This window comes from Salminus brasiliensis, chromosome 13 (assembly GCF_030463535.1).
Source record: "Salminus brasiliensis chromosome 13, fSalBra1.hap2, whole genome shotgun sequence".
Lineage (NCBI taxonomy): Eukaryota > Metazoa > Chordata > Actinopteri > Characiformes > Bryconidae > Salminus > Salminus brasiliensis.
In genome coordinates, this window is record NC_132890.1 from 35505004 (window position 1) to 35517601 (window position 12598).

The window sequence follows — 12598 nt, forward strand, 5'->3', positions numbered from 1 at the left end:
ATGTTATATTTAAGGCTTTACTGCCTGATTTGATGGTGAATTCTCTTTAATCTCTTATTTATTACCTCTTAATTACCATATTTTACATGTTTTATTATTTAAAATCTTAAATTTACATTAAAGGTATTTAGCAAACACTCTTCTCCGGAGCGACTTACAGAAAAGCTTCACTGCTACTCAGAAATACCCTTAGCTTGATTAGGTTAGACGCTACTAAATACAGAAGTCAGTCTGGAGACACAATCCTCCACACACTCTACACTCTGTACTCTCAGAAGAGGAGGGTCTTCAGTCTGGGTTTGAAGACAGCGAGCGACTGGATGGTGGGCACGCACAGCCCCTCAGGGTTAGGGAGGTTAAGTAGCCAGTCTGGTTGTGTTCTGCACTCATTAGCTGCTCTGTCGTGCCTGAGGGAAAGCTTCAAATACTGCAGCTAATTAAAAGAAACACCGCTAGTGTTAATATAAAGTCAGTGTTCTACACGCTGTCTGTCAGCTGTCTGTGTTATTAAGTGCTTGGAGCACTTTTAGACAGTTAGTACAAATATACTGATAGACTGGCCACTTTATTAGAAACTAGTGGCCTGTCACGATACCTATTTGTTTTGGATGATAAACTGTCCCAGAAATAATTGATAAACGAGGTTATTGGCATTTTAAGACCACGTCAGTGTCCTTTTATTATAATGTAATAGAGTATAATAGCTTTATAATATAATAGCATATAATATAATAGCATATAATATAATAGCGTTTAATAGCATCATAACATAATAGCTTTATAATATAATAGCAATATAATATAATAGCATGTAATAGCAATATAATATAATAGCATATAATAGCTTTATAATATAATAGCATTTAATAGCATTATAATATTACAGCATTATAATATAATATCTTAAAATAGCATTATAATATAATAGCATATAATAGCTTTATAATATAATAGCATTTAATAGCATTATAATATTACAGCATTATAATATAATATCTTAAAATAGCATTATAATATAATAGCATATTATAATATGATAGCTTTGTAATATAATAGCATCACATAATAATGTTATTACACCCTTTCAAATCTTTGGAATATTTAGATATTGAATTTGAAAAAAAAAAAAAAATAAATAAATATATATATATATATATATATATATATATATATATAATGTAATAGCATTATAATATTACAGCATTATAATATAATAGAAATATAATACAATAGCATGTAATAGCATTATAATATAAATGCATATAATAGCATTACAATATTGTGTATTATAGTATAGTAGCATTGCATAATAATGGAATTACACCCTTTTAAATCTTTGGAATATTTAGATATTGAATTTGAAAGAAAAAAAAAATATTCATTTAATTTAATTTAATTAATTAATTTTTAATATTGTAACTAAAATTATATAAATAAAAGAAAACCACTGTTTTTAAACAAAGTTGACATTCCGACTCATCCATGTTAACGGGCTCCTCGCTAAGTAAACACAATAGGTCAAAGCGAGGTCAACTAAAACTATTGGGGTCGTGTCCCTATATTGCGATCTTGCTGGTGCAGTTAGAGCCTGCCTAAGCCAACCTCCAGCTCCTCATCGGGGCCAGCACTGTTAAGGTAAAGGTAAAAGGTAAAGGTGCACGTATTTATCACTGTACAGTGTACACTGTACAGCGAAATGTGTCCTCCGCATTTAACCCATCTGGTAGTGAACACACACTCACACACACACATGTGTTACACGTAAACGTAGAAGATCCTTGAGGAACCTTTGAAGATTCTTCAGTTTGAGACTGTGGAGGAACCTTAAGGTGCTCTGAGGAACCACACCAACCTTAAAGCTTAAGAGCTTCCTCCACAGACCCTAACAGTTCCTCAAGTGAGTTTCTGGCTACACAGACGTTCCTGGGTGGTGGACAGGGATGTGTATGCTGATGTGTAGAAACACCAGCAACCCCACTAGGAATGATGTACTCATATCAGCCCCAGGCACACTATCATTTTAGTGATCACTGCTGTGCTGAAAATGATCCACTACAAAATAATACCAGGTCAGCAGTGCTTCTGTGGTCAGAAAATGACCAATAATGAATGGGGGCAGAGGTTGGCTGATAAACAGCCTAGCAGCAGATGGACTGTACCCACATTGCACTCCTAAAGAGTGGACCAATGGGAGTTGGAGACTGAGTGGAAGTTCAGAGGAGGTGTTTACGTGTGTTTGTTGGTAACACCTTACCGAAGGGAAGCAGGTTCAAGTGAGTTGATATGAAAGGCTTATGGACAAAAGTATTGGGACACCTGCTCAAGAGTATTAAATAAGAGTTTATCCTGCTGCTTTTGTTGGAGCAACTGGAGTCTCTACTGTCCAGGGAAGAAGATTTTCTACTAGATCTTGGAGGAGCATTGCTGTGAGGATTTGATTGCATTACTCACCACCTCATTCCCAACTCTCCACCATCCATCATTCTAGAGAACACCTCTCTGTTATTGGTAACACCTTACCGAAGGGAAGGACAAAAGTATTGGGACACCTGCTCAAGAGTATCAAATCAAGAGTATTAAATAAGAGCTTATCTTGCTGCTTTTGCTGGAGCAAATTGAGTCTACTGTCCAGGGAAGAAGGTTTTCTACTAGATTTTGGCAAAGCATTGCTGTGAGGATTTGATTGCATTACTCACCACCTCACCTCATCCCCAATTCTCCAACTCATCCCAAAAGTACTGGATGGAGCTCCACCATCCATCATTCCAGAGAACACAGTTCTTCCACTGCTCCACAGCTCAATGCTTAATACTATGGTGCCAATAGATTAATGTTTGTCCATCTGCTCCAGAGAGTCCTATTCTATTGGCAGTACCTCTCTCTACAGGGACTAGACAAGCTGTGTGAGCAATCAATGCAACTTAAAGTTGCTGAATGCATTCATTTAAAAGGGGTGTCCACAAACATTTGGACATATAATGTAGGTGTAATGCGGTCTTATGAATGCTGCCCTACAGTAAAGTGCTCCCTGCTAATTATATTTGCATGGTTCAGAATGCTAAAGGAAGCTAATTGGTTGTTGTGATGTTGTTCTGCAGTCATTCCACGGTTCTGTAGGTTCTCCCTCTGTTCTATTAGTGGGAGAGATGGACAGTTTAGGCTCATTTCTGCAGCTTTGTGGCCCTGAATCACTTCCATAGGAAATGGCACCGGCAGTAACGCTTAAGTGGTCTGGCACTGTTTTGAATGTGGATGGTAAGCGAAGGACGAATCGGGGTTGGGACGGGGTCTCCATAGGTGGTTGTGAGTGGTTGTGTGTGTGTGTGTGTGCGGCTTTGTTCTAGTAGGCTGTTTATTTAAGGGCGTGGATGCTGTGAATATTTTGTGCTTGTGACAGAGGCAGTGAAGGCGTGCTGTGTGTGTCTGAGTGTGTGAGAGAGAGAGAGAGTAGATGAATAGAAAGGTCATATCAAAATATTATGACCACCTAATGCCGAACATAGTGGGAATAACCTCCCTTGGCTTGGCTAACTAGCAAGACGTCGTGGCATGGACTGACTGTATCAGGGTGATGGAAGGGGTTCGTTATAGAGGTTAGCTGCTCCTCAGTGGAGTGCCCATTGCTCAGTACCATTCCCCAGAGTCGTCGGCCCCCTCTGGCATCAATGGCCCGTGGGGCACCACTGTTATGCCGCTGGGAGGCATTCTTGGTCCATTCTTGGTACACTTTCCCCCAAGTTAGCAGTTTCTGAGATGCTACATGCTTCACCCTTCTCCCACTGTCACAGTCATACCAGAACATTATGACCACCCCTTGTTTGGAGTGAACTCTGCCCTCGGCACAGGTGCCACACGGCCAGGTTTGCAGCACAGATAAATAAGCGAGCACACCAGTCAGTTGTAGCAGAGTGCATTTGTCTGATGTCCAAAAGGGCATGATAATGGGGTCCCGGGCGGGTGGTAGTATCTTGAAAACCTTGTTGGATGTTCTATGGTCCACTGCTGGTGTCATCCGAGCCATGGGTGGTTATTCCCACTATTAGGTAGATGATCGTATCATTTTGATACCACTGAGTACATATATATTACCCAGTTGTTTGCATTTGTTAGGACTCTCCCCCATTACATGTAATGGAGGTGAGGAGCCTCACGCGTAACCAGCCACCACCGCCTCTTTTCAAACTGCTGCCGATGCAACAGATTCCCAGCTCTGATGCATCGCCTAGCAGGCGCCCATGCTGGCCAGCATTGCAACAGTGAAGTAATGTGGGGTTGAGAGAGGGCCATCTACCCACCCAGAGAGCAAGCCCTGTTATGCTCTCTCAGCCTCTGGTTGCTGATGGCAGGCAGCATGACCCATGATTCAGCTCGGCAATCGTCAGATCATAGTGGCAGCATTTTAATTCCACTCGAAGCCCCAACAAGAATCCAATAGAAAAGATTCGGTATGTGGTAGAAAGGGAGGTTCACAGGTTCGACATGGACCAGAATGTTTCCAGCATCTTGTGGAATCCAAACCGCAAAGAATTGAGGCGGTTTTGAGAGCAAAAGGAGGCCCTGCCCATATGAGTGTAGACTTCCTAATTGCTCAGTAAGTGAGTGTGTGTGTGAGCTTTCCCTGTTGCTGACACTAATCAGACAGTGACTCAATATGTTTATGCACACATTTAAACCCGAGCAGTAATAGAAAGTCGTCATCCGCTAACAGAATTACTACAGATGGATTCTGTCCGTCTTCTTTATCTATTTCTGAACCAGTCGTTTGCTGCCGTGACTGCCACTCCAGTTTGCCCTTCACCCCCTCGTCCCTCCATCCGCTCGTCCGTGGCAGGCTCTTCTGAGGGTGTCCATGACCGCACATCCACGCCGCCAGTTAGCGCTTCTCTACCTAGAGTGGCACTGCTGGGTTTGCATTTGCATGACAGATGCAGGCTTTCTCTGACTGGAGGAGGAGGAGGAGGAGGAGGAGGAGGATGGGGACATGGGCTTGAATTATTCATTTAGAATGCTTTCTCTCTCTCTCTCTCTCTGTGTCTCTCTCTCTGTTCCTCGCTGTCTCTCTGTCATTAAATCAAATCTCTTCTGTTTTCAACACGGCCCGCTACTTGTCGTACGCTGCGATTTTCCGCCTGAACAGGCTTCAGAGGCCGGAAACGTGTTTGTGAAAAAGTCTCTTGTAGTGTCCTTATGGAAAATTCCACCGCTCGCCTTCATGGAAATAAGCTTTATAAATGGCTCTGTCACAAACGCTCAGTCCATATGACTGCCGCAGTTCAAAGGAACAGGCTGATAGTCTGATAGTAGATCTGCTCAACACATGTTTCCCCTTAAAAGTACAGGCAAAACTCATCTGCGGGAGCTGCTTTTAGCCGTCCCGAAGCCCTGCTCGGACGGGGTTCGCTTTACGAGGGGGGTGCGGGGTAATGTAGCTATTAGATCTATTACTATTAGAGTTTCTCAGGGATTTGAGAATGTCATTTTTTTATGGACATTAAAGATTCAAGCACCTTTTACCTTCGAAGAACCACAGTGTTTGTAATGGAGATGTGTGGGAGTGAAGAACCTTTCTTGATGAAGAACCTTAAGAACCTCAAATGAAGGTTCTTTAAAGCCTGTGTGCTGAAGAGTCTCAGACTAACCGTGTCTCTGTGTTTCTGTTTTTTTCCTTCTCAGAAATCCTTTTCCCTGGTGATCGAGGTCCTGGACTATGACAATCAGACATCAGAGCCAGGTAGAATCAGATGTGTGTGTGTGTGTGTGTGTGTGTGTGTGTGTGTGTGTGTGTGGTCGTGGGAAGAAATGAAAATCTGTGGATCGTATGCGGTCTCATACACTTCAGTGCAGATATGGAATGAAAAAGGAACTCTCCGTATTTACACACACCTCTGCCTTATAGGATGAGTGAGAGACATATATATATATATAGAGAGAGAGAGAGCGAGGGACAGAGAGACAAAGAGAAAGTAAAAGAGAGAGAGGAGAGAAACACAAGAGAAAGAGAGAGATACAGACAGAGAGAGACAGAGGGAGGGAAGGGAGAGAGACACAGACAGAGATAGAGAGACACAGACAGAAAGGGACACATAGAGAGGGACAGGGAGAAAGGAGAGAAACAGACAGAAAGAGACACACAGATAGCTAGACACATGGAGAGAGAGAGGAGAGAGATATAACAGACAGAGATAAAGAGAGAAACAGAAACATAGAGAGAGAGAGACACAGACAGAGACACAGACAGTGATAGAGTGAGACATACAGAGATAGAGTGCAACACAGACAGAGACATAGAGACAGACAGAGAGAGAGACACAGTGATAAAGAGTGACACAGAGACATAAAGAGAGACAGACAGAAATAGAGACACTCAGATAGCTAGACACATAGAGAGAGAGGAGAGAGATAGAGAGAGACACAGACAGAGACATAGAGACACAGACAGAAATAAAGAGAGACAGAAACATAGAGAGACGCAGACAGAGAGACACAGACAGAGATAGAGAGACACAGACAGAAAGGGACACATAGAGAGAGACAGGGAGAAAAGAGAGAGACAGACAGAAAGAGACACACAGATAGCTAGACACATAGAGAGAGAGAGGAGAGAGATATAACAGACAGAGATAAAGAGAGAAACAGAAACATAGAGAGAGAGACACAGACAGAGAGAGACACAGACAGCGATAGAGTGAGACAGTGACAGTGAGATAGAGTGCAACACAGACAGAGACATAGAGACAGACAGAGAGAGACACATGCAGATATAGAGACAGACAGAGAGAGAGACACAGTGATAAAGAGCGACACAGAGACATAAAGAGAGACAGACAGAAATAGAGACACTCAGATAGCTAGACACATAGAGAGAGAGGAGAGAGATAGAGAGCGACACAGACAGAGACATAGAGGCAGACAGAAATGAAGAGAGACAGAAACATAGAGAGACGCAGACAGAGAGAGACAGACAGAGAGAGACGCAGACAGAGAGAGACACATACAGAGAGAGACAGACAGATAGCAGTAGGAGTAGGAGACAGTAGGAGAGGGGAGTAGGAGACACAGACAGATAGACAGAGACACACAGAAAGTGAGACTTACAGGCCGAGAGAAATGGAGACAGACACAGACAGGCAGGGCGACAGAAAAGGAGAGAGAGAGGGAGGGAGGTAGAGAGACATGCAGTAGATGTTGAGGTCACTCTCTGAGACTCTTTCATTTCCTGCTTCTCTCTGATTGTTTTTCCTCACAATTAAAGCAAAGCCCTGTGACAGAAAATATGTCGCTGTATTCACAACACACACACACACACACACACACACACACACACACACACACAGAGAGACACTCGCACACATTCTCACACACTGCTCTTTCATGCAGTTAGGAGAAAAGGCTTGAATGCTTAATGAAGGTATAAATCATGCACTCTCTCACACACACACACACACACACACTCTGCCGCAGAACACTGAGCTACAAACGTTCAGCTGTTATCACTCAGCACAGCAAACAAACACGCCAAGAGGCCATTACACAAATATGCAGACACACACTGCCACACACATTCCTCCCATTCACTGTGCTCTGGTCTCCCCTCGGCCGCCCCGCTCCCTCGCTCCATGCCCTCGCCGCCTCTGTGTGTAATGGCTAAGATGAGGAGGGAGATAGCAAGGGGATGGGAACCAAACCGCGGGGCACGGATACACACACACACACACACACACACACACACACACACAGATGTGTTGTTTTATGCAGTGGAGAATGGGTCTTACATGTGTCCAGTATGTATTATATACATATGCATATATACATATGCATTATCTATATCTATATAGTGTGTCCCATATGTATTACTTGTATCCAGTATGTTAATAATACATCATCATTGTCTTGCAAAACCCAGCAAAAACTAATATACTTGAATCTATTGGTTGTCCTTTATGTCATATCCAGATTTCATAATGAATGGACCTATAGAAATGCTCAAAAATGACAAAAGTATTGGGACACATGCACTTTTTTCCAAAACAGAGGCTATTAAAAATAATTTTTCCAGCTTTTGTTGGAGTAACTGTCCTTACTGTTCAGGGTAGAAGGCTTTCTACTACATTTTGGAGTAGCATTGCTGTGAGGATTTGATTGCATTCAGCGGCAAGAGCATTTGTGAGGTCAGGATGTTGGATGATGATCACCCATCATCCCTAACAAAAAGTACTGGATGGAGCTCCACCATCCATCATTCCAGAGAACACAGCTTTATACCCCTCTAGCCCACTCCTGACCTGGCCTGGCCTGACATTAGGCAGCATAGTGTCAATAGGTTCATGCCTGTCTCCTCCAGAGAGTCCTATTCTATTGGCAGTACTGTGTCAGCAATGAATGCAACTTAAAGTGGCTAAGCATTTATCTCATTAGAAGGGGCGTCCACATATATTTGGACATGTAGTGTAAATACATTACATATACAGTATAAAATGGAGAAGTACACAGGCTCATAAATGGACTTACACACACACACACACACACCCCAGCTCTCATCCATAATTTCCCATCATGTCCTCTTTCTTAATCCGTCTCTCTCACTGTCCTCCACCTCCGTCCTACCCCCCTCTCTCACTCCTGTCGTCCTCCAGGTGGGACGGAGAGTCTAAATCAAGTGAGTTTAGAATTAAAGCCTCATCTTCACACTCCGATTAAATCACAGCCGCAGGCCTGATTACACACCACCACACGCTGCCACGGTCCATTATGCCCTTCGGAACTGTGTGTGTGTGAGTGTATGAATGAGGAACTCTGACAACTTTGATGAAATCAGTGCAAATTCCTTGTCCATTCACTTGTCTGGCAAATGTGCTAAACAGCCAAAACCGGCTGGGTTTCTTAGAGCTGCACTGGAGCTATGAGGCTAGCAAACTGCTACACACACAGTGGGGATCCGTCACCACTGTGGGTCAGAAATGTCAGAACTCGGACAGAATCGCCTGTGCTTTAATTTGGCGGCTGCCATACCAATGAATATAGAGAGCATGGACAGTGCAGCATCTCTCAAAAGTGAAGCAACCACAGGTCTAGCGCCTCTGCTGGCTGATTGCAGTATAACGTGTAGTTCCGCCCATCTCTAGTTTTTTCATCTTCAGTGTCTCCAAATTCCAGCAGTTAGTTCTCCCTGTGCTGGTACCGGCCCTTTTTTTTTTACGTTCCTCCAGAAATCAGATTGAACTCTGCTCTATCGTAAGAAGGCGGGGCTACACTTAGGAATGAAGTGATTGACAGAGGAGATGAGTACATGAGCCGCACTTTTACTGTTGAAGCGTCCACTTACCGGACAAACTGGAAATCCAGGGGGAAAACTCGCTGGAAGCTCAGTGAAGACGGTCTGAGACATGTTGGCTTGGTCTGGGAGTAGGGGGCAGGTCTGCTAAATGGGTAGGTGAGTCTGGCTCCGCCTCTGGTCTCTACTGAGCATTAGAGACTCTGGTTGGCGGACAGCTGTGGCTTCATTTCTGTAGAACGGAACGGAAGGGACCCACGGGGTCCATGTTGCATTTTTTACAGTAACTGGCAGCTCCTGATTTTAGCTATGTAATGTAGTATTGTGGGTGGACATGGTTTGAGGCGAGTGTGTTAGATGGGTGTAGGGCCGAGCCTTGTAGCTTGTGACTTGGCTGATCAACGACATTTGATGAATGGGGTCGATTGTGCATCTCCTCCTTTTCTCAAGCGGTTCCTTTAACGGTTAGCTAACGCTATATGTCTAAATGGGTCGACACGCGGCTGCTTCCCACCTGCTGAGTGTTCATTTGCCACGCTCTCTGAGGTACATAGGTTCGAGGTGCACCACTGCTTTCTAACCTGCTGTCTCATTGATCCATCGACAATCTCTCCACAAGCTCCAGGAGGTGCAAAAACAAGCCCTCCACATTCTCTCACACATTTCTCAAGGACAAGCAGAGCATGGGACTAACGAGGCATGGGGACAGCGAGTTACACACTCGACCCTTTCCATTATCTCCCACCCGCGCTCAGCCACGGGGCAAGAATTCGTATGAATCTGGTATCGCTCAGCACTCGTGATCTGCGCTGATGTGCAAATGGGTTGGACGGCCTTAACAGCAGGTCACAGGGGGTCGTACCTCATCATCCAGTGTGAAATAAGATTAGCTTTGGAGTGAGGCCAGTGATAGTTAACCACTTGTCACCTTGAGTAGATTGATCCCACAATAAATCTGGAACAACTGTGTTTGTGTGTGTGTGTGTGTGTGTGTGTGTGTAAGCTTTGCTGTAATTGTAATGAATATAGCCCTGCATTAGTCATGTTAGTCTGGGGTCAGGGGTGGGCTTTTCAGCATAGTAGTTGTATTATTATTATTATATTTTAATGATTAATTTTGTTCAATATTTTCATATTTTCCCCAATTTGGTGCGATCAGTTAACCCACCCGTTCATAGCTCCCTCTAGAACTAGCAACGCCCCCTACAGGTTCATGTCTATCTGCTTCAGAGAGTCCTATTCTATTGGCAGTACCTCTCTACAGGGACTACACAAGCGTAGTGTGTGTGCATTTGCACATCTGTGCAACTACTAACAGTTTCACTGCTCCACAGCTCAATGCTGGGGGGCTTTATACCCCTCTGTATATATCCCACGCCTGTCATTATTAGGCAGCATGGTGCCAGTAGCTTCATGTTGAGGGTCCTATTCTATTGGCAGTACTTCTCTACAGGAACTAAAAAAAAAAAGCTAGTATCAGCAATGGGTGCAACTTAAAGTAGCTAAATGCATTCATTAGAAGGGGTGTCCACAAACATTTGGACAGTTTGTTTTTTATAGCTGTTAGCAGGGTTCTGTGATTGGGCGGGTCCAAACCTCTGACTGGTGCTATATTTCAGCCACTTTGCATAAGTGCCGCTCCAGTGCCGTCATCAGAAGAGTTATTATTCCTCCGTTCCATTACAAGTTTCTGGCAGCGCTCTCCTCACTGGCCGCGTTAGAGAGGCCATCAAACCGAGCAGAGCTCTAATTACAGCCGCTGAGCTGATGCAGGATAAAGCAGCTGCACTCCATGAATTAGCAGCCAGAGATGCCTGGATCCTCCATGTTCACACGCTGGGTGTGGAAATGTGGGAGATACTGAGATACTGTGTCTGGTCCTTGTGTGTTGTTAATGTTCATTTAATGTGTGTGTGTGTGTGTGTGTGTGTGTGTGTGTGTGAGTGGTGGGGGGGTAGGATAGTATAGCGTATCTGTGTTTGCACACCTTGATCCTTCCCTGTTTTCATTTCTTTGCTTTTCGGCCTCAATGATCTCATCTGCCACAACAAGCTTCTGTCTTTGTTTATTCTTTTGCTCATCTCCCTTTTCTCTCTTACTCGCTCTCTCCCACCCTATATCTCTTTCACACACACACACACACACACACACACACACACACACACTCTGAGTTTTAGGAGACCACCATCAGCATATTGTTGTTATCGGGTTTATATTCTTCTCATAATTCTTATTATTTCTGCCTAATTTTTGTGGATCTTTTCCCAGTGGGAATAAAGGTGTACACACACACACACACACACACACTAATGAACAGGGAGCAGTGAGCACACACACACACACACACACACACACACACCCAGAGCAGGGAGCAGCGAGAGGCCCGACAGCGGCAGCTTGCCGAGCCCTGGTATCGAACCCACAACCCTGTCATCAATAGCCCGAAGCTCTGACCTCTGAGCCTCCACTGCCCACAGCCCTTGGAATGAAGGGGGTGCAAAAGTTTTGGCACCCCTCTTATGTCACAATGATACTATGAACTACACTCGTAATACCCAGCCAGCCACTTGACATCCACCTTGTACACCATAGCAGCCATCTGGGATACCATAGCAACTGCCTAGTAGCCACTAACCAACCACATAGCAACTGCCTGAAATATCATTGCAGTCACCTTGCAACATCATGGCAACCGCTGCCAGCTAGCAACACCATAGGAACCATCTGGGACGTGATAACAACCCGCTGTAGCAACACCATGGATACCATTTGGAATACCATAGCAACCACATAGCAGGAAGTGATAAGCATTTAAGCTGTTCTAAGCGTTCCTTCAGGAAATGCATTTTTCTAGCTGCTATTATTAATTATTAATATTATTAGTAAGGTGCAAGTATATGTCACTGTACTATTATTAATGATAATAATAACAATAATCATTAAGCAGGGATGAGTAAATAAAAAAATCAAATATTCAATGAAATATTAGTTTTTAAAGATTAATCAATTACATTTGTCTCTTATTAGGTCCGAGACAGCACCTCATCTCCAACTACCTAACTCATCCCGAAAATTTACTGGAGGGAGCACCATCCATCATTCAACAGCTCCACTGCTCCTCAGTTCAATGCTTATAGGGGCCTTTATACCCCTCTAGCCCACGCCTGGCATTAGGCAGCACGGTGCCAATAGGGTCATGATATTTATCTGCTCCAGAGAGTCCTATTCTATTGGCAGTACTTCTTCTCTACAGGGACTAAACAAGCTGTATGTGTGCATTTGCACATCTGTGTCAGCAATAGGTGCAGCTTAAACCAGCTGAATGCA

The 12598-nt window shown here is 43.8% G+C and overlaps 1 protein-coding gene across 1 annotated transcript in view; it reads left to right on the forward strand.

Moving 5' to 3' along the window:
- Positions 1-12598, forward strand: part of LOC140574738 (uncharacterized) — a 76480-nt gene that overhangs the window by 38217 nt on the left and 25665 nt on the right. Inside the window, exon 3 of the mRNA XM_072694673.1 lies at positions 5674-5731. Coding sequence (XP_072550774.1) covers positions 5674-5731 — 58 coding nt within the window. The remainder of the gene's footprint in view (positions 1-5673; positions 5732-12598) is intronic.